Here is a 24,373-nt window from a genome sequence, read left to right on the forward strand (position 1 = left end):
GAACAAGATATATATAAAAAAAAAAAATTATTGCAAATCGAAGCGGGAGTTCTTTTGAGGTATAGAACTGAAAACGGGACATTCTATTCACCTATTTAATCATGAAGAGTATGGGGTTTTGGTACAGAAATGATGCGAGCGCGAAGCGCGAGCTGAAAATTTTTATATTCCAATCTGAAAAGCAGACATTTTGAGCACGATTTTAAATCAAAATCGAGTTGGAATCTCAATCTCGCTTGCTGGTTTCAGTGTAGCATTACAATCTTATTTTATTTTTTAGTTGCACATGCGGAATTATTGGGAGGGGGCAAAACGATATGTTCCCCCCCAAATATTTTCATTGGTGGGGCGATCGCCCCCCCCCCCCGGATCGACGCCTCCGTGTATACAACTTCTCTCTTAAATCTTACCCGACTGGCAATATCTTTTTTCTTAATGCATGATGATAACATGCAGATTCGGACCAATTAAGACTAGCACAAATTACAAACTGTGTGGCTTCTCGTGCGCCATCGGGCTTACCGTCATTCCATAAAGCTATTACTGTAATAGCTGTATGGTCATTCCTTAGAGGATTTATCTTGCCACCCTTTTACTCCCGTTTATTGTCCACCCTTTTGAATTAATTGATGTATTGAAATTAATTTATTCACCACTGGTGGGATGGAACACCCTATCAACAAAAGTTGTTTTTCGTTGGGGTCCTTTTATGTCATGTGTTAAAAAATATCATATACAAAAACATTCACTCTTTTTCATCTTGAACCTCCACCCATCTGTTTAATAGTCCTTAAAAAAGAATGTTTCTATTTAATAACAATATACACAAATTGCGAGGGAAACAAACTAATTGATGGCATAATCATCACTATAATCATCATGATCAAACTTTTCATTTTTTCATCATCATTATAATTTTTCTACCCTAAATTATTGGGGGGGGGATGATAATACAGGCCATCCCCCCCACTTGAAATATTGGGGGGGATATATCCCCCCCATCCCCCCCGTGATCGACACCCATGATTTCTTTGTTAATTTATATACATACCATTGCATGTACTGCCATTGAACATAAAACCAATGTCACAGCTACATGTATAGGATCCATCATTATTACTACATGTACCATTTACACAAGGATTAGATCCAGAGCACTCATCGATATCTAGAAATAAAACATGAAAACAAGAATAACCAAAAGGAACACCTGCTTTATACATTCACAATCTAAAGATTTGATGCCTTAAATATAAACAATTGCATCCTTGTTCTTCATTCTCATATTCCAGTCGCGAAAAAATAGGAACTAGGAAAAACAAGATCTGTTTCTTTCAATAATGCTTGCAGTTTCATCATTTAGTTTATTTCACTATTTGCCTTTGATAACCAAAACATATTCAGGAATTCAGTAAAATGTTTTCATATTCAATAATATAATCAAAGCATTATTTTAAAGAGACTGGATTCTATCATTCCTAATTCATATTACCTGAATGAAGTTTCATCTTAACAAGTAGACACTGAAATTTAAAGTTATTTGTCTCTTTGAAATTCAGAATCTATCAATGAAATTACTTTTTAGTGTTAACTTTCTTTAGATTGTAGCTCACTCAAATATTGTGCACTGCAATCCACAAACTCTGAATGACATTTGGCATTTCTTTTCCTTCATTCTAGTATTGTATGAGTAACAACAGAATGGAGTACACACTCTTAAATGATGTGTTGTATATTACATGTATATCAAACTTTTGGTAAATATTCATAAACTTTCAGATTTTATCTTTGACATAATACATATACATACCGTTGCATGTACTGCCATTGAACATAAAACCAGAGTCACAGCTACATGTATAGGATCCATCATTATTATTACATGCACCATTTACACAAGGATTAGATCCAGTACACTCATTGATATCTAGAAAAAAATGAAAATAAGAATAAACAAGTTAAAATTAAAATATACTGTTTATTCACAAGACTATTTTTACAAACTAAATATCAAATTTTTGAAATATTAGTGAGAGAAGCAGTTCCTTATTTTCTTCCTAATATGAAAACTCAAATATTAAGAATGACCTAGGAAAAAAAAAGCCATAAAATCATACCGAATCATATATTTTCACTGGTTTCCAGCCAGGAGAATATCATATTTAACAACAAAAAACCCCAACACTTTATACATGGCTCATCTTCAACAGAACAAAATAGTGAGTTAAAACATTATTTTTCCAATTATTTCAAAAACACAAAATTCTATGACAAAGATATTTTATTCTGATTGAGTTACATGTATGTTAAGTGTTATTGGGCAGATACCATGCAGTGATCTTTCTACAAATTATTTTCACTTATCAGACATGAAGTAGATAACATATCAGTAACATTAAAAACAGGGTATTGACGAGTTGATACCATGCATGACCATGGGGTCTTGAAAAGCACCCTAAACACAAATATTTTCCATGTTCTGAAAATGTACCCCTTAACAAGGATTGGCGTGTGAAACCCTATCCATAAGAAGTATTGGAACCAAAACGCTACCCTTGACAAGTATTCCCTATTAACTTACCCCCTAAACAAGTACAGTGATATCTTAATTGATATGTCACGGATGTGATCACGGACGTCGGCTTTACCTTTACTTTCATTTGGGTTTAGTACCACCTTGCTCAAATCAGACCCTAAACAAATAGTGTTAGGGCAAAAAGTACATCCTTTATAAAGTATTTTAGTTTTTTACATCCTCGCAAATTGGACCGTAAACACAGTTGTCCTAGGGCTGTTCCATAAAATAGTAAACCTTTTGGTCAAAATTTCAAAATCCTACAAACAGAACAAATTAGGTATCACTTGAAAGCTAAGACACTGAAATGTATGAATCTGAAAGAAATCATTTCAAATAATGTATCGTTTCATTTTGGCAAGGCATTGAAGTTACCATAGCAACAAATTGCAATTTTACTTATTTTAAAAGGTCAAGTTTGCAACATATTTTAAACTTTATATAAGCTTTGAAATAATTAAAGTTGGATGTTGTCCAAGTTGTTATTATGTTAGGTTTCTAAAAAACAAGTTAGGTTTTTTTTTACTTTTCTTATATTTTTTAAATAAAAAATATTAGAAGCAGGCACTTTCAAATGTACGTCCGACCCCTTTTCACATACACTTTTTTTCTTACAAGCAAAGCAAAAGCAAATAAATTTTTCCGAAGTCAGATGCAAAGCAAGTTTGGTTTGTTTAATATATACACCAGAAGGCAGCTCACCACTAGTCACCACTTTCAAGTTAAATGGGGGTCGGACGTACAACTTTTTTGTACGTCCGACCCCCTGTACGTCCGACCCCATTGCAACTTCTTTTATGAAGTTATCTTGCACTGCTTAGATGCAAAGTTTAAATATCATAACATCTTTTACTCATATAAGTCTTTCAATATCATATACAAATTTCAATTTTAACATAGCTTAACAATGACCTTTTGTATTTTTTTTACCCAACAAATACTGGGGGCAAAAATTACCTTCCATCTTTAACATTTTGCATGATATACCTTAACATAGGTGATATTGCTGTGTAGTTTTATCTTTTTTTTTTCTTTGAAGTCTTGCACAAGTTTTGAGACCAATTTCACAAAAAATACCACTCATTTTTGACAATATGTAGATTTTCATATGATATCATATTCAAGAAATGATGATTTATTTGTGTTTTGTGTACACATTCAATGGAAACTGTCTTTTTTCATCTCAAATTATCATTCAATTTAGTGGTAATTATGATTGAACAATAGCCTGCAGGAAATTAAAAAAATCGAAATAAAAACATACAAATACATGAGAAATTTATTAAACAAAGAAGTTCCATACATATAAAATAAGAAATTGCCTATTCCCCTCAATCTCAGATACAGCACTCGCCCCTCTATGGGAAATAGATCTGCCCATTGCTATAATGATACATGGGTGTCAAGACTATTCCACTTTTGCCAACAGGGGTGTAAGTTATGAAAATGTGAAGGGTTATTCATTTAATTCTGACTTATTCTCATTTCTTTATTTCTGCATCAACCATGTTCACACTTGGTACAAATGATCCTTATACCATGTTTGTGTTGATGAGGTCAAAGGTCATCTAGGAGTCAAAAGACAAGAGGCTATTCAGTCATTTTTTGACAGTTTTTGTATAAATCAAATTTCTTTTTTTGTGCATCAATATTGTTCAAACTTGTAACAAATGATATGATAAGTGGTTATGATTGTTTGGTTAGTTGTCTTTCAGATAAGATAGAATTAACAAATGAATCTGATGCTGGTGAAGAGTTATGCTTGATTATAGTTGACATGCATTCAGACAGTGTACGTCCGACCCCCATACTGATTTTCTTACAGTCAATCAAATTGCTCCACATATTACAAATGACTCAGGGGGTTACACTGTTGCTAAAGGTAAAGGTTTTTGTGCATCAATTGTTTTCAAACTTGGATCAAATTATCCATGGGTAAAGAGAATGGAGAGGTCAAAGGTCATCTGGGGCTAAAAATGTCAAATGTTGTATTTCTGCATTAATTTTGCTCAAACTTGGAACAAAACGATCAGTGGGAAAAACCACATATGTTCTTGAGGAAGTTGAGGATGGAAAGATCAAAGGTCATCTAGGGGTCAAAAGGTCATAATGCATACAATTGATTGCAACATCAGGGAAGACTCATTATTCGAAACCCACCTTGTTTAAACAAAGTTTGTAACAGGATAAGTTTTTTAATGTTGAAGAAATTCTTTGTCAGGTCTTTTGCAAACCATTAAAAAAGATACATTTTACTTGAAGTTTAATATTAAAAATATCCTGCATTGTGTGAATAGTTGTGTTGTTTTGTTATTGATGTGGTCTAAAAATGTAGATATCAAAATGGAAACAGTTTAACCCCTCTGACTCATTTATAACAGATATGAGGAGTATTTTGCTTGATTGTAAGAAAATCAGTATTGGGGTCGGACGTACATTGTCTGGATGCATGTCAACTATAATCAAGCAAAACTCTTCACCAGCATCAGATTAATTTGTTAATTCTGTCTTATGTGAAAGACAACTATCCAAGCAGTATGTATAACAAAAAAATTCCAGTTTAGAATTTCTACGTTTTGTGTAACTGATCTTCAAAGGGGGTCGGACGTACAGTGTGCAAATATTTTGCACAATGTACATCCGACCCCTCAAAGTGTACGTCCGACCCCAAATAGATCAGCCTGTAACTAAAACAAGGCAATGTCTATCAATTTCTTCACTTCAGTTCTTTAAAGATTCATCCTTTAGCTAACAGCCAATACTAGAATTTCAGTAACTGCATCACACAAATCACAGAGATTTTGACATGAACTTTAAAAGCATAAAACCTGCTTTTGTCTGATGTACGTCCGACCCCTCACATTTTTGCCCATATTTTCTATTCTTTATATAGCAGCCTGGTCCTGTCATGGTGTAATGATAGCCTAGGTCACATGTTATAATATACTGGAAAAATTAAAACGCTGCTATTAAATCAAAGGAGATTCAGCTCTTAAATGTGTCCGAATGTACGTCCGACCTTTATGGAATGACCCCCTAGTGAAATAATTATACTCTTTTTTCATTATTTTAGGATTTTTGACCCCCTTAATTTGTTAGGTACGTAACATGCCCTATTTTGAAAAAGAGACCTATCTTTGGTCATGCATGGTATCCACTCTTCAATGGAAGTGCCCCCCCCGGATGATCTTCAGTCTAACAATGTAACCTATGAAGGCATCATAACATTAAATACTCTAATTGCATCTATCCCTAAAGTTTGGTTTCCATTCAAGCAACATGTGACAAGTTATGTATTAGAAGACAGTCATGAGGGTAAACTTTCACAAATGACCTCAAATCATATGACCTCTAACAGCACTACAACCTGAATATATTTTCAATACATAAGATAAACGCAAATAACTCTTCCTTTAATAGTTCATTATTTCTTTGTTAATGTATATACATACCATTGCATGTACTGCCATTGAACATAAAACCAGAGTCACAGATACATGTATAGGATCCATCATTATTATTACATGCACCATTTACACAAGGATTAGTTCCGGAGCATTCATCAATATCTAGAAAAAAAAATGACAAGAATAACCAAAGGAACACCTGCTTTATACATTCACAATCTAAAGATTTGATGCCTTAAATATAAACAATTGCATCCTTGTTCTTCATTCTCATATTCCAGTCGTGAAAAAATAGGAACTAGGAAAAACAAGATCTGTTTCTTTCAAATAATGCTTGCAGTTTCATGATTTAGTTTATTTCACTATTTGCCTTTGATAGCCAAAACATATTCAGGAATTCAGTAATCTAATTAAAGCATTATTTTAAAGAGATTGGATTCTATCATTCCTAATTCATATTACCAGAATGAAGTTTCATCTTAACAAGTAGATACTGAAATTTAAAGTTATTTGTCTCTTTGAAATTCAGAATCTATCAATGAAATTACCTTTTAGTGTTAACTTTCTTTAGATTGTAGCTCACTCAAATATTGTGCACTGCAATCCACAAACTCTGAATGACATTTGACAATGTGAGATGTTCTACAAAATTCATCACAATTATGTTTACATCAACATGCCACATCAGATTAAGTTAAGCAGCAGTTCTCGTCCACAACGTTCACAACACACTGGACATCAGCTCAAGTACACCCAGCCTTTTTGTAGAGTGAACTGCTACATGTACAGTATGTTCTCAAGAACCATCCGTATTTGGAATACTCTCCCAAATGCTGCTGTAACTTCGACCTCTATAGCTGGCTTCCGGGGAGCAACATTGCCTATCATTCAGCAAATGTTGCCTCCCCCTCCCCTTAAGATGCTGTAAGAGGGACACACACGCACCACCCTCACACTGCACCTAGCACACTGTATATAGTGCACCAAGAATACCACCACAGGATCACCACATCACCTGAAGCACTGGCAGCACCTGACACAGCACAACCCTCTCCAGGACAGCGTGTACGCTTTTGGGAGAGTACTTCTTCAAGATTCAAGATTCAAGATTCAAGACATTTCTTTTCCTTCATTCTAGTATTGTATGAGTAACAACAGAATGGAGTACACACTCTTAAATGATGTGTTGTATATTACATGTATATCAAACTTTTGGTAAATATTCATAAACTTTCAGATTTTATCTTTGACATAATACATATACATACCATTGCATGTACTGCCATTGAACTTAAAACCAGAGTCACAGCTACATGTATAGGATCCATCATTATTATTACATGTACCATTTACACAAGGATCAGTTCCGGAGCACTCATCAATATCTAGAAAAAAAATAACCAAATGAATAAAAACACATGTATGTTTTGTTATAAAATATCTGAGCAGCTGAATATTGTATATCCATTTTTCCCAGTTGACCTGAGATGGTCTAATTGATTTTGGAATGCATTTATTTAAATCTCTTTTCCTCATTACCAACTCCTTTTTCAGAACTCTATGCAAATCATCTTAAAAACCCCAAAGTGATTCACGAACGAGTCTCACCAGGGGGGCGTTTCATGAAAGGACTTGTCGGACGTTTTATCCGACAAGTCCCATTTTATCCGACAGTTACTATAGCAACAGTACCTCTCAGCCAATCTACATCAGAGAAAGATGTCAGATCTGACAACTTGTCAGATGAAAATGTTGATGAAACACTCCCCTGATATCATGATCAATAAAATATGCAATATGATCCTTTTATCTTATACACATGTGGTATTACCCAATGGTTATTTGTACCATGTATAAACACAATTGATGCAAAAATAAAGATATGAGAGCAATATGAATAAAAACTTGACCTTTGACTCACCCTCATGGACACACATGCGGTATAACACAAGGATGTCAACATAATTGATGTGGAAATAAAGAAATGAGAGCAAGTTGAACAAAAACTAGACCTTTTGATCCATAAATGACCTTTGAACTCATCACCCTCATGGACACATGTGGTATTACCCAAGGATCATATGAACCAAGTGTCAACATAATTGAGAAAAGATAAGAGCAAGTTGAACAAAAACTTTAACATTATCATTTGACCTTCTGACCCCTATGTGACATTGACCCCCATCAACTTCATGAACATACATGTGGTTTTACCCTAGGATCATATGAACCAAGTAAGAACATAAAATGGGAGCAAGTAGAACAAAAAATAATTTTCAAACAGACTAACAGACCAACAGGAAAGGTGACTACTAGGTCTCTACCTAAATTTGTTCAGGTGAGACAAAAACACAATCCTTGCAAACTCCTCAAAAGCACACGAAGTGGACACAATATGAATTGCATAAAAAATGAAGGGACTCTAAGTTTTATAATTATGTGTCATGCGTTATTTGTGGTAAACACCACTAATCATAATGAAAAGAATTGATTCTTTGGTTCCTTTTTTGTGAAATGTGTGGTTATACATACCATTGCATGTACTGCCATTGAACATAAAACCAGAGTCACAGCTACATGTATAGGATCCATCATTATTATTACATGTACCATTTACACAAGGATTAGATCCAGTACACTCATCGATATCTAGAACAAAAACATAACAAGAAGAATAACTAATAACAACTTAGTAATAAGAGCTAATAATGTTAACATGTCATAGCATTACGTTTTAAAAGTAAATTTCTAATTCTTAAAATATTCAAGTGAAAATCCTTGTTTCATTTGATAGCTGAATTTACATAAAAGATCTAATGCACACGTAAAATATCAAAGACAGGTTTCTTTCCAAAAAACAAATGGAAATGCTTCTATTTTAAAGATTTCTTAATAAGCTGATATTAAAAGTACTAGTAAATAAGTATCCATAAATCTGGTATCGAAGCGAAGCAAGTATGACTTTATTCTGTTAATCACAGTCCCCAAATACATTGCAGCGTCTTTTCTAAGCCTGAAAACCAGTAAAAATAACTGGTTTGACACACGACATTAAATCCTCAAGTCACAGTTCCTAAGAAAATTATAAACATGGCTCAAAGAATTGTCAATATTATAATGGTTTATTTGGTGAGTGCATACATCCTATAGAAATGGTCATTGCTATTTTTGTGCAGCGGTTTTTGTTTTCATGAAGGTGAATATGAAGTTCACCACATACAGGTATGTTATTTACTAATTATTACAACCAGAGGGACACATTCATTTACTCTGGTTACCTGACATAGCAAAATCATGGTTATCATAAAACCACAGAGTGGTGAGTAAAATCAATAGGAACACAGTAAAAATGTATTTGTTGAATAAAATAATGTAATCATTATTTCATAGAAATAACCTCCATTATTCTGATTAGGGTATCATATCCCTGAGCAGATGTTCATATATGAGAAGTTTGCTTTTCTATTTGACATAATAACTTGTTGGCCACAATTCTTACTCATGTAGTAGGTATCAATATACTGTAAGCTAGGGTAAGAAGGGACTCTTACCTTTACATCAATCACCTATGAGGTACACACTCTTAGTTACAATTGACATTTATATATCACCATTTATGTGGATATAATCCATGGCATGGCTTTATAATAATAATAATAATAATAATAATAATAATAATAATAATAATAATAATAATAATAATAATAATAATAATAATAATAATAATAATAATAATAATAGGGCGCAAATCCTTACTGAACGGACGTGTTAAAAAGTTGCTCCCGTATTTTGCCATCATTTTACTGTTTATCTTACGACTTGTGGAAGGAAATTTATATCAGCAGATGCAATACAACACCAGGAACCCGATGGAGTACCGTGATTATCATTTGGAGAATAATTAGGACATATATCAGGTAACGCCAACTCTTTTCCCCGAGCCAGGGATACGGCACAATCACTCATGCAAATGATGAATACAAATTTGAATACAAACGTTAACGGCGAAAACGAGAGAACTAGCCTGCATAGTTCGCTCGCGCCCGGTATGGATTCTGTGGAGGCTCAGGCAGGATCCAGCCGTCAATCTACTACTGGACCAAAAACTTCAAAAAGAAGAGAATGGAGCAGAAGAGACAATATGAATGTCATGGAATGTTATTATGAGAGCAGACCTGACCAGGAAAGAGGCTACATCAAGAGAATGTACAAGATCTGGCAAGAGAAGGGTCTTTTCCCAACATCAGAGCAAAGACTTGCAGATCAGGTACGTGTGATCAAAAGGAATGAGTTACTGACTGAAGTTGAGAGGGAAGGGATCAGACGAAATGTGTATGAACCTGTGAGAGATGAGCAGGAGGAAGTACTCAGACCAGGAAGAGAAGAGCAGACAGAAGCAACAGCTCAATTTCAATCAGAATTGGATCCAACCACTAACAGATTGGATGAAGAGCAGGAAGAGATAAAGATGATATTATTGGAGATAAAAGAGGGGTTAACACAAGGAGAGCGCCCCACCCCTCCTAATCTGAAGAGAATACCAAGAGAGAAACTGCTGATAGAAACTCAGAAAGTCAACGATGTTATGAAGTTTATCAGCTCAGACAGTATTGAGGATACCAATGATCTCATATATGCTGGAGCAGTTCTGGTAACAGAGAGGTTAGGTGTAAGAAAACAGGAGAACACAAGGAAGCACTGCCTACCACCATGGAAAAGGAGACTTGATAATCAGATAAAGGGATGGAGGACAGACCTATCAAGAATGACAGAGATAAACCTTGGCAAAGCAGATATCAATGATTTTAAGTACCTTGAGGAGAAGTACAGTATTAGAAGGAAAGGAAGGAAGATCGTCGTGAAGGAACTAAAACAAAGAATAACAAGCACTGCAGCAAAAGTAAAGAGGTACACTGATCGAGTGTCACAGTATAGACAGAATTCCTTGTTTGAGAACAACCAGAAGAGGTTCTACCAAGAAATAAATGGAAAGATGAAAGACGAAGTTCCACCACCAGATCCAGCTGCAGCAATTGCCTTCTGGAGCAACATTTGAAGCCAACCACACAATCACAACCAAGAAGCTATGTGGTTGAAAACAACGAAAGAGGAATGTGCAACTATAGTTGCACAGGATGATCTGACGATCAACAAAAGCAAGCTAGAAAAGATCATTCGAAAAATGACGCCATGGAAAGCTGCCGGTCCAGACGGTGTGCAAGCTTTCTGGGTTAAAAGGTTCACAAATCTTCATGAAAGGCTGAGCATGCAAATGAACGAGATTGTCGTGAATGGTAACCCCCCTGATTGGATGACAAAAGGAAGAACGGTTCTCATCCCAAAGGATCCTACCAAAGGCAACATTCCGTCAAACTACCGTCCAATTACCTGCTTGCCGATTCTCTGGAAGTTACTGACTGGCATAATATCAGAAGAAATATATCAACACCTGGACGATCAAGACATACTACCATGGGAACAGAAGGGATGTAGAAAAGGAAGTAGAGGAACAAAAGAACAACTATGCATCGACAAAGGAATTATGAAAGACAGCAAGAAAAGAAAAACGAACCTCGCAATGGCATGGATTGACTACAAGAAAGCATACGACATGGTTCCGCACTCTTGGATCATCGAGTCTATGGAAATGTTAGGGGTAGCAGACAATATCAGAAGGTTCCTCATTACAAGTATGACGAGATGGAGAACTAAGTTGGAAAGTAATGGTGAAGTGCTTGAAGAAGTTGGTATCAAGAGAGGAATCTTTCAGGGAGATAGTCTATCTCCATTGCTGTTTGTGATGGCAATGACACCATTAACTAAGGTACTCAGAAGATCCAGGCTAGGATATGAGTTCAAGAGCAAGGCAAAAATCAACCATCTATTATACATGGACGATTTGAAGCTGTTTGGTAAGACACAAAGTGACTTGGAGTCTCTCATCAACACTGTGCGGATCTTCAGCGAAGGCATCGGTATGCAGTTTGGGTTAGATAAATGTGCAATGATTACTCTCATGAGAGGTAAGCCAGCCAGTGACAACAACTTCCAGATGCCGAACGGAGAAGAGATCAGATCAATCGAAGACGGTGGTAGCTATAAATATCTCGGAATATTAGAGGCAGATCAGTTGAAACATCAAGAAATGAAGAAGAAGATTGAGGCAGAGTATATCAGGAGAATACGGAAGGTGCTCAAATCCAAACTAAATGCTGGAAACATGGTGAAGGCTGTTAACACTTGGGCAGTAGCCCTAGTGAGATATGCTGCTGGCATAGTCGAATGGAACAAGCTTGAACTCGAAACCCTGGACAGGAAGACAAGGAAGTTGCTAACTATGCATGGGATGTTTCACCCAAAGTCTGATGTAGATAGACTTTATGTGTCAAGAGAGAAGGGAGGACGTGGTCTGGCTGGAATAGAGGAGACTGTAAGATATGAGGAACAAAGCCTATACTGCTATATTGAAGGCCAGATGGATACCATCATGACGGCAGTCAAAGAGTCGATGAGGAAAGGAAAGGATGTGACAGCGAAACAGCTGAAGGCTGATCAAAGGAAAATGAGACTGGGAGGATGGAAAGAGAAGGTGATGCACGGGCAGCATTTAAGACAGACAGAGGAGTTTGCTGGACCAGAGAGTTGGCAGTGGCTGAAACGAGGAAGTTTAAAGAAGGAGACGGAAAGTATGCTAGTTGCTGCTCAGGACCAAGCAATTAGAACAAATTACCGAAGAGCCAAAGTTGAAAAGGAGCATACATCTCCCTCATGTAGAATGTGTCATGACAAAGACGAAACGGTGTCTCATCTGGTGAGTGAATGCAGCAAAATGGCACAGACTGAATACAAAGGAAGGCACGACAGAGTAGCAGCTGCAGTTCATTGGGGTCTGGCCAAGAAGTACCATTTACCCCATGCGGAAAAATGGTACGAACATCGGGCAGAGCCTGTAGTAGAGAACGACGATGTAAAACTTTTATGGGATTTTAATATCCAGACAGACAAGGTCATTGAAGCTAGACGACCAGACATCGTTCTCTTAAAGAAGAAGGATAAGGAATGTCTCATCATAGATATTGCGATTCCGGGAGACTGCAGAGCTTGGCGTAAAGAGGAGGAAAAGATACAGAAGTATAATGATCTGGCATGGGAGCTGAGAAGGATATGGAAGGTGAAGACGAAGGTGGTACCAATAGTCATCGGAGCCCTAGGAACAGTGACAACAAGACACAGAAGCTTTCTGGCTGTTCTAGGAGTCGAGGTGTCCTTTGAAACGATACAGAAGGCAAGCTTGCTTGGAACAGCTCATATCTTACGGAAGGTCTTGAATTAGAAAGAGAAGTAAACAATGAGAAGAGGACCCATTTGATAGAATATAGAACAATAACCCTAGATTTCTGGAAGAAGTTCGGTTGTTGTTTAATATACCAACAGAACATCAAGTTGTGGACAATGGAAATAATAATAATAACAATAATAATAATAATAATAATAATAAGACAGACAGAGGAGTTTGCTGGACCAGAGAGTTGGCAGTGGCTGAAACGAGGAAGTTTAAAGATGGAGACGGAAAGCATGCTAGTTGCTACTCAGGACCAAGCAATTAGAACAAATTACCGAAGAGCCAAAGTTGAAAAGGAGCATACATCTCCCTCATGTAGAATGTGTCATGACAAAGACGAAACAGTGTCTCATCTGGTGAGTGAATGCAGCAAAATGGCACAAACAGAGTACAAAGGAAGGCACGACAGAGTAGCAGCTGCAAGAAGTACCATTTACCCCATGCGGAAAAATGGTACAAACATCGGGCAGAGCCTGTAGTAGAGAACGACGATGTAAAACTTTTATGGGATTTTAATATCCAGACAGACAAGGTCATTGAAGCTAGACGACCAGACATCGTTCTCTTAAAGAAGAAGGAAAAGGAATGTCTCATCATAGATATTGCGATTCCGGGAGACTGCAGAGCTTGGCGTAAAGAGGAGGAAAAGATACAGAAGTATAACGATTTCAAGGGGAGATTGACCCCAGCAGTAACAGAACAGTAAAACAAGGCCAGGCCTGGTAGGGGAAATCTGATCTCAGATGACTTTTGGGGAGGATAATCTTCCTGATTATTAGAATATAAGAATAACCCAAATCTAGGATAGCTCATTTTGAGTAAAAAAAAACAAAAGAAAAAATGAAATGATTCTTGTACATGTATAAGTTCAAAGAGGATTTTGTTCAATTTTCTTTTAATTTGGCACTTAAAGATGGAATTCCATGTTATTAATTATACATACACTGTAAGAGGTATAAGCAACAATATTCCAACTTTACTTAGAGATGGACTTGGTTTAGTTTATAAATACTCAATTGGTTTTACTCATCCACAAATGAAATATCCATCATATGAGTTCACCTTGTATGAAAAAGGAAAGGATTCATTTACAATGATATGTCATACATTATATGCATCTATGGCAAACACAGATAATTAATTTTTGCTTTTTTTTTTTTTCTGGGATGCACTCTTATATCCCTTCAATATGTTCCAATCCAATCCAATAGACAAATGTTATAGAGCCTTTTTTTTCATTAAACAAAGCACTGCACACACTACCACTCCATGTTTGGGCCACAACTACTCAGAATGATCAACTTAAGACCATGTAATCTATTGTCCTCTTTAAAGATGGAATTTAATGACTTTCTTTAACCTAGAGAAGACTGTCTTCACTGCCGCAGGTAGATGATTCCATAAATTTCCAGGGACCACATAGGACATTTCACCAGAACGTTTATTGCATCTACTGCACCATGAGCATCTTCTGGGCAATTCCATGAGATGGGTGCCATGGGGTGAAAAAATAAATTCATATTTTGGAACTTGTCACCCAACTAATTTTGTTCATTATACTTCTTGGCATAAGAAACAGCAATTTTTTTCCAAGAATTCCATCAAGAATTGAGAATATTGAACTTTGAACTCAACTTACAATTTTGTTGAGAAAAACAGTAAAAATTTACCTAAAGATTTCATTTGAATTAAAAAATAATTAAAGAATGGTCAGCTCTTGTTAAGTTGATTTTTAGAATGTATGGAGCATTAGTTTTGAGTTGCCAAATACAAAAAAATGTCTTTCAATCCCATGAGTGGGTAAAGAGCATGCCACCCCATCACTTAAACCAATGTAACGTGAGTAACGAAAAAACTGAAAAAGTTAGATTTTTTAAATATTCCCTTCCATTCAAATGTGCCAATGGAAATTATCTTCATACTCCTTGTACCTGATAAGAAAAATAAAGTAGGAGCTGTATACGTGTCATGGTATTACAATAAATGAGGCCCCAAAAATGTAACGTGAGTAACAATGTAACGTGAGTAACGATGGTGTAACGTGAGTAACGACATAAAATTGTGATATTGATATGATTTTCACAGGCTATGGTACAGTACCCTTTTACTGTATGACTGAGGGGTAAAAACAAAGAGTTTGGTCCATTAATGACCTTTAATGACCCTTTTGAAGTGGTCATTACTGTCATTAAAGAGAAATTTGCCAGATTTGGGATTAATGAGCACAAAATTAGTTCGATCAGAATCAAATGAAATGACCTCCCAGGTGTTTGTATAAAATTTTAAAAAATGTGCCAAATGGCTCTTGAAAAAAATGTGTAATTGCTGAGAAATAAGCAAAATAAATTCTATCAAATATCAGGCATTTTTCCAAGCAATATTGATTCACTGTCCCACATATGCTTTTCTGTGTTAGTGATCAATTGTGTTGTAAGTTTTCAGCTAAGATTTCATGATTTCACAAAGATAAGTTTATGTTATTGTAGCATATCTAGATCTATGATAATAGAATGACAATCAACCTTGAGTTTATAAAGACTTTCTCGTGAAATAATTGTTTGCTGCAACTACATTTACATTCTTTTACCATTAACATAGATAAACCGGATGTAGCTAATAACTGTTGCCCTTTCAAGTTTACTGTTCAGTTTTAAGCCTTTCTCACGACTTTTCATCAATAAAGATGAATAAATTTGTATCTTTGGTTATAAGAGTCTGCATGATTTGCATATTTATAGCCTAATGTTTAAATACCAACACTTAACTTTGGTGCATTGCTTTCATGTACTAGAAATAAGTAAGAAGAATAAATTATTAGCCTGAATAACAAATAAATACACTTCTTCATTTCATTTTAGTGTGTGAAAGGTGGCAATTTCTGTTTTCACATGCAATTTGCATTTTTTTGAAGGGGGAAGTGATATTGATAAATCAATATGATGATTTCTTAACCTTGTAATGCAATAGATAGAAAGTATTGGTCAGAGTTACTCTATTATCTGTTTAACACATAATTCTACTCCCTTAATCTTTAAGCAAGCACATTTACTTTATCAGATATGTTTGCTTGATATTGTTTACAGTACAGTTAATTCATTCATGGGATTTCATGAAAGAGAAACATAGGCCTACACTGTTTAGAGTATATAAGTTCATGTGTTAGGTTGGATCAGATTGCATACAAATGTGGTGTGGAATCTAGGGAAATATTTTTTGAATACTCATGTTGCACTGTATGTTACTTCACGATTATTAAAATCTTCAAACGACTTCAATTCAAGTGTCTCCTGACTCAGTGATTCAGAGAAACTTGAAAGGAATTTCATTTTAAGAGAATAGAATTAAAGAAGAATATTTTTCACTCCACATCACTTACAAAATGCATGTATTATAATTAAAACTGACATCGTACGTGTATGTGAGGTAATTTTGCTTAATTGTTTCTCAAGAATTACTTTATAGCCCATTTTATATGGCCTATAAAGTAATTCTTGAGAAAAGAGGTTAACAAAACTGTTCCATTTCATGCCTAAAATAATTGTAATAGTTAATTACATCTAAATATTCACTTTCAAGCAAATATTCATGGTCAGGAGCATGGCAATAAATAATGTTAAATATGTAACGTGAGTAACGTGTAACGTGAGTAACGCTAATTTTGGTAAATTTGTCAAAGATGTGAAATGTTTCAAAAATTCTGAGCATCTACATTTGTGAACCTCTATGCCAGTTATAAAAATCATAAACCCACTACTTGTTATTCCACCCAGTATGAGGACACTTTTTGAACAAAGTCTTGTTCTTGATTTATGTGGTCCAAAAATGTAACGTGAGTAACGAGAATTTGCTTGCCTATATCTTCTGGATAGAATTGTCAAACTAAATTATGATAATACACCGAGGTGTATTAAGATATCATAAACCTTGTACAGAAAAGAGAGATTGTCAAACCCTACAGTAAGCAAAATATGGCAATTACAATATGCTAAGGTGCCTAAATTGTGTTACGTGAGTAACGTGGAATTGCCCTTCTCATGAAAAATGTTGAAGCATCACAAATTAGTATCATTGTTATCATGATCAATATTACTACATGTATTATAGTTATTATTATCATTATCATCATAATCATCATCATTATACACATACCAATGCATGTACTTTCATCTTGGCTTAGCATAAAACCATTGTAGCAGCTGCATGTATATGATCCATTGGTATTAGTGCAATTGCCCTGGTCACAAGGATTAGTTCCTGAGCATTCATCGATATCTACAAACAAAGAAAAAAATTTATCAAAGTTTGAAAACCTGTAAACAAACATTTGCAATAATGAGTGCATTTTCACGAAGTACATGTACTTTATTTTAGATGTTCAGCAAAGATAGACAAATTAGGAAAAATCACTGTCCAACTATTAATAACTAATAATATCCAAGTCCTTTGGAAGCGCATAGAGACGTTATTCATAATTGTGATATGCGCTATACAAGAACGGTTTATTATTATTATTACACGATGAAGGCAAATTTTCAGAGTTGTTGGACCTGCAAACATGTTTCCCCCTTACTATGTGAAACTCTATACTCCCTTTTTCTACAGTCACATTGGATCAAGTACTCATTATACTGGGTGTAGACTGAAACCCAACTTTCATGATCCAGAGCTGCCAACCTGAACACGAACATCTCAGTATTTTAAATGCTGAAAATCAGTATTTTGGTGAGGAAATCAGTATTTTCAAAGAAATACCATAGCACAACACATAAGACTGAAACTTCAGAAATCAGTATTTTGCACGAAACCATCAGTATTCTTCTCATTTTCAGTACTAAATACTGAAAATCAGTACTGGTTAGCAACTCTGCATTATCAATGTGAGAAATCAATAATCATAAAAGATATATAAGTATGATTAATTAACATTCCAAAGATACTCAAATTAGGTTTCTATGTACAAGCTTTACTAACAAAGTGGTGCAAATTAGCAGGAGATTCACTTTATGTAAAATAGGCTAATTGTAAGCAAATTATCAATTTGCAACATCAACATCACTTCCAAAATGGGTCATATTTAAGTGTTTGAATTGAAATTACTCTATATGACCAAAGCTGCATGTTATCAAACAAACACAAAAACAGATGAGACACAAAGTGTTAAGGTTTTTATATGATATTATTCTTTTAATTTTTCATTGCGTCCTCTGTAGTGAGCATAAAAGTTAACAAAGTTGATTTTTTTTTCACGCTATTTTCCTCAAAATAGTGTTAAGTAAACCATGAATTTTAAAAAGATTTAAAAAGATATGATTTTGGTTGTAACTGATTTCACATTTTTTTTCTCAGGAATTAAATATTAAACATAAAACAATTAACTTATTTACACCCACTAGTTATGAAAAAAAGAAACCCTCCAATTTAAAGTTTATTCCTCCTTACACTTCATTGGGATATTATGATGGAAAAATGTTGAGTAAGCTGATACTTCAAAAAGTCGGAATGATGTTCATCAAACTTTAAATTATCTATAGTTATGAAGTCTACAAATATATAACTGATGTTTAGCTATTACAGCCATGCAAGAGTGAGGAGTAATATCACTTTACATTTTACTCAATGTGAAGTGATAAATATTAATACCACTGACAGATAACTTTGGATTACATACCTTCTTCACACATAGTTCCATTGTAACCATCTGGACAAGTGCAGGTGAAGTAGTTAACCCCGTCCGTGCAATTCCCTCCATTCACACAGGGATCCGGTAAACAATCATCAATATCTAAGTTAAAAAAAAAGAGAACTCACAATAGAGTTTGTATGATGAAATAAAAAAAAAACTATTAAATATATTTTCAAATGCTTGAAGTATAAATTACTAACAAACTTGTACATGTACCTTGGCAAACCCAAAGAAAGGTTAAAAAAAGGTTGAATTAACAAATTTTGGTTGGTGAGGATATCACACAATACTCAATGTAGTGTACATGTCAAATATTTAGATCATAAAAGAAATGGAAGACAATTTTATTTATACAAAGACCTCTTACATGTATCTCTGAACTAAATCATCATGATTATCAAATAATGCATGATGTCTGTGACTTTTGAATGCCCATCAAACTTTCATCCATTCACCTATATTATCATTTAGGCGTCAAAGTAGAAGCTCTAAATATCATGGTTATCTAATTATGAGGAAAAGCAATTTTTTAATAGATTTATATATAAGCACAAATTTCTTTTTATTTTGCTCTATGGTGAACAAAGTTCAAATTCATTTCTATTACATTAATTCTTTTTTTTTTACAAAACACTGAATAAGATTATGCAATTCAAGATGAAAATAAGAGAATGATATAAAATTCACATATGTATAAAAAAAACACTGCAATAGCATTAGGTATAAAACCACATATGTCATGTCAAGACAACTCACATTTTAATATAAGATTTAATATAATGAGAAAAGTGTATAATGAATTCGGTCATTAATATATTTCATTAAAATGAAATGACTAAATAGGCCTATGGATACTCACTGTTTTCACACATAGTTCCATTGAATCCCGCCACACAAGAACAGTTACCGTCTATACATATTCCACCATTCTCACAAACTGAATTACCACACTCAACTAGAATGACAGAAAAGAATAACGTTTTTATCATAAAATATAGATTTTAGATATAGATGACTAATCACATCAACATTGTATAAGGATCCATCACAAATAAAACAAAAATCACAACTCTTGTATACTCTGGGTAGCCACATCAGTTATAGCTGATCTTCAAGTGGACCTATCATTACCCGTCTTCATTCTGATACATTAAGCACCTGATAAGAAGGCACCATAGAATCAGCCAGGTATCAAACCTTCCATTCATGAGGCAGGAGCTCTATCGTTGAGCTATCATGTCCAGCAGGCAATCCTTGAAAAAGACTAATTTGGTTGCATTTACTTTTTTTCAAAAGAAAACAAACGTTAATAATATAATATTTATGATGGCCAAAATAGTCAAATTGACTGGTTGCCAAATAAAAATAAGACCCCCCCCCCCCCGTTGTCCAATCAGTTTGTTAATAGTTGGTGAAGAAATCAGCTTTGGGAAGAAATGAGTACACAAACTTGGGACATGATATCGTTAAAGGAAAATATGAATATTGATAAAATTATATATATATAAAAAGCATGGCATGTATACATATAACAATATACATGTACACATAAAACTTCAATAGAAGAAACACATAAATCCATAATTTATCCATAATTTATTGTTCGAAATAGACATGAAATGAAATACATAAAACTTTAACAGAAGAAACACTCATTTTTCCTTATGTTTTTTGGCTGTGTTTCATTAAGACTTTTTATAACAACAAATGCACAATTCCTATAACAAGAACAATCAAATTGAAGGATTTCCGTTGTTTTAAACTGTTATCACACATTTGTTATTATAATAAGTTTTAAGAAAGGGGCCCCTGCAGTCAGGTAATTCAACTACAAGAGACGTCACACATTAATTTGAAATGCTATTTGGAATGACAAGCTATCATATACAAAAATTGCTATAATCTAAGGTATGTTTTTTTCTTCATATTAGTCAGCTGAGACCGTAATAATTTCATTTTGGAGATATTATCATAATTGGTATAGGATATGAAAAGTAGAGTTATGTAATACATACCATCACATGTACTGTTATCAGAACTTAGCTGAAAGCCAACAGTACAGTTGCAAGTGTAAGATCCATTAGTATTATCACATGTTCCATTGACGCAGGGGTTGTCCCCAAGGCATTCATCAATATCTAAAACAAAAAATAGGAATAAAGCACAAGAGAGAGAGAGAGAGCATTCTACATTGTGTTCATACTGTAAAACACACAGGGATATCACCTTCAAACTGATAAAAATAAGTATGGAAACAGTGTGAATCATATCCCTCAACAAAACCCTCCAACTCTTCCACACCACTTTTTTTTTCCATGTCTTCTTTGCCCGCCCCCTGAATGTGGGTTATTAATTCATAATTATGCAAAGTGTTTTGTGAGGGTTAATGTAGAGCAATTTGAATGAAATATACCACTGGAAAGCTAGGAATTCTCTACTTCAGATGGGCTATTTAAGAGAATAATGAAATTTGGGGAGTTCTGGAAACAGCAGGCTACATATGGAACTTTCAAGAGATAGAATTGCTGTTTGACATTCAGTACCATTAGCAAAATACATTTTGGTCACTTTCTTTATTTTTAAATGATTTTGACATAAAGAGGGCATCAAATTGATTTAATAGATTAAATAAAAGAGAGTTTAAGCATCACACTGATATGTCACATATTCAGTGGTTAGGCATGTAAAGACAATATCCCTGTAGAGTGAGCACTATATATACATACCAATGCATGTACTTCCATCAGGACTTAGCATATATCCGTTGTAACAGTTGCATGTATATGATCCCATGTTATTCATGCAATTTCCATTTACACAAGGATTACTTGCTTGACACTCGTCAATATCTAGATGAAAAATAATTAAAATAATTCATTCTTGAAAAACAAAAACAATGGTTATGTCATTTCATGTTTACTGTCACGAACCATTTCAATTGAAACATTTTATTCAGCAAAGACAGAATGAGAATGAAATTCTAAAAACAATTGGGAGTGAAAATCAAAATACAGATTTAGGGCTTGCAAAACTTGTTTTCTCTCTCTTTCTCTGTTCAAAAATATACATTGAATCAAAATCAAATTTTTTATATGTAATATCATAAAAGTATAAAGCTTGTGATCAACTTTCCAAACTCCATAAAAAATCCATACCACTTCAGCCAACTTATTAATGACACTAAATGCACTCTGCAGAGTGCCCAAGGTGCAACAAAAAGAAGGAAGAGAGAGAGAAAAAAATCTGTCATGATAAAAAAATGAAGAATAGGAAGCATTGAAAAGATGTGTTAATTACATGTTTATTCCTCCCAGTTTTACATATTATATACAATCATATATCCTAAGAATTAATGTTCCTCTGTTATTATATTTCTTAAAATAAAGCAACTATGTAAGTAGAGAAGGAGTTTAAAGTATATGGAATGTAAAGAATTAAATATGTATATCAGTAAATAAGGAAATGCATTGTTATGAAAAGTAAATGAAGGTTGTGGAACAAGAATACATCCTGCTGTTGCTCAAAAAAGTTGTCAGATCCATCAACTTAAGTCATATTTTGATATTACAAAAGATGCAATCACATATTTCAGTTCTTACATCAAAGTTGCTAACCTGTACAGGAACATTTCAGTATTTAAAAGCATAAAAACAATGTCTGATTTAAAAATCAGTATATTCAAAGAAATAACACAGGAAAGTACACAAAGCTGAAAATTCAGAAATCAGTATTTTGCATGAAACCATCAATATATTTCTCATTTTTCAGTAGGTAATACTGAAAATCAGTACTAGTTGGCAGCTCTGTTCAATGAAGATATTTAGATTTTAAAACTCTTAAAGAGCAAAGAGCATTACACCTTTTAATCTTTCTCTCTATGAAGCAAAACATACATATCTAGTTTTATTGATTTCTCCACATTTTTTGCCACATGTCAATCAAATACAAAACTTATTATAAAGAAGTAAAATAATGACAATTAAATGAAACACAAAATACAAAATATAAGTTAAAGGAACTTAAAGTAAGGCATATTGATTGCAGTAAATAGGCTCTAAACAAATAAGTGACACAAAATAGATAGGCATGTAATAAGGAGACATTCTGTAAAGGAAATATCTGACCCCTTATATGTGGGATCTCTGATTGTATGATTTGTCTCTCTTTCTTATTCATATTTCAATAAATGTAGTTTTCTAACAGTTCAAAAAGTGAAGTAAACCTGGAGAAAATGAACAAATTGATTGTTTAATGGAATTGCATATCAGTGGAAGAAAAACTTAGCTTGGGAAATTATAAAAACTGAAAAGTGACCAGAAGAAAGAGCGTTACAAAAATAAATAGGTTGCCAAAGATGACAAGGTAAAATAAAAGGGCACAGAAGACCTCATAGTAATTAGTATTCTAATTCCCCAATAGTTGAGTTTGACAAAAATATAACTGTTTACTTTATAATGGATCATTGAATTATAAATATAAGATAGAAATTCATTGCACACTGAAATACAGATTATTGACCTGACTGATATATAACTCTGGATTAAATACCTGTTTCACACATAGTTCCATTGTAACCATCTGGACAAGTACAGTTGAAGTAGTCAACCCCATCCGTGCAATTCCCTCCATTCATGCAAGGATCTGACAGGCATTCATTGATATCTGTGTAATATCAATTCAAACAACAAAATATTGTACAGAAATTACAAGTTATTTTTGTATCCTGAAAACGATGCATACAGATTCTTATTGACTCAACCTCTTTCCATACCTGAACTTTCTGTAAAGAAATTCACATTCGTGTTGAATTCACAAAACTACCCGCAGTGATCTTTGAGGTATTTGTACATTAAATCTCAAATATCAATATGAAAATCTGGAGAGACAAATAAAAATACAGTCTTACAATAAGCCGCAATTGATCCGATCAATCGCGACTACGGAAAGCCAGCAAAGTCAACATATGAAATGTATGTTTGTTCAATTTTTTTTCTAGATATGAATGTATATCCATTAAGTCATTGATTTCTTGACAATTTTGTGTTTTCCTTTGTTTAAAAAGCACATTTTGCAAATTTCCTGCAGAAAAAATTATGACATTGATGGATTTCCATAGAGTTACGATTGATTGGATCAATCATAAGTCTTTGAAAGACGGGGCCCAGATATGCTTATTGGCAGAAAGGTAAACTTGCTAAACCATTATTCTTAATTTTCATGAGAAACCACAATGTAGCAATATGCTTAAGAAGTACAGGGGAAAAGAGGACCTAATAAGAACCCAGGTCTTGCGTAACACTAGTTCCTCATAGGATTAAATACATGTACATCTTGTAATTTTTCAACAAAAGTAAAACAGACTGATA

General features: G+C 34.2%; 1 protein-coding gene across 5 annotated transcripts in view; it reads right to left on the bottom strand.

Moving 5' to 3' along the window:
• LOC129268042 (fibrillin-2-like) overlaps positions 1–24,373 on the bottom strand; it is a 180,535-nt gene that overhangs the window by 39,183 nt on the left and 116,979 nt on the right. For all 5 annotated transcript variants that reach the window (XM_064115326.1, XM_064115329.1, XM_064115330.1 and 2 more), the window contains 11 exons: positions 23,556–23,669; positions 21,734–21,856; positions 21,023–21,145; positions 19,867–19,962; positions 18,993–19,106; positions 17,474–17,596; positions 8,515–8,631; positions 7,251–7,367; positions 6,028–6,144; positions 1,811–1,927; positions 1,052–1,168 (listed from right to left, as the gene is read on the bottom strand). In XM_064115326.1, the coding sequence (XP_063971396.1) occupies positions 1,052–1,168; positions 1,811–1,927; positions 6,028–6,144; positions 7,251–7,367; positions 8,515–8,631; positions 17,474–17,596; positions 18,993–19,106; positions 19,867–19,962; positions 21,023–21,145; positions 21,734–21,856; positions 23,556–23,669 (1,278 nt within the window). The remainder of the gene's footprint in view (positions 1–1,051; positions 1,169–1,810; positions 1,928–6,027; positions 6,145–7,250; positions 7,368–8,514; positions 8,632–17,473; positions 17,597–18,992; positions 19,107–19,866; positions 19,963–21,022; positions 21,146–21,733; positions 21,857–23,555; positions 23,670–24,373) is intronic.

This window comes from Lytechinus pictus, unplaced genomic scaffold (genome assembly GCF_037042905.1).
Source record: "Lytechinus pictus isolate F3 Inbred unplaced genomic scaffold, Lp3.0 scaffold_27, whole genome shotgun sequence".
NCBI classification, from domain to species: Eukaryota; Metazoa; Echinodermata; class Echinoidea; order Temnopleuroida; family Toxopneustidae; genus Lytechinus; species Lytechinus pictus.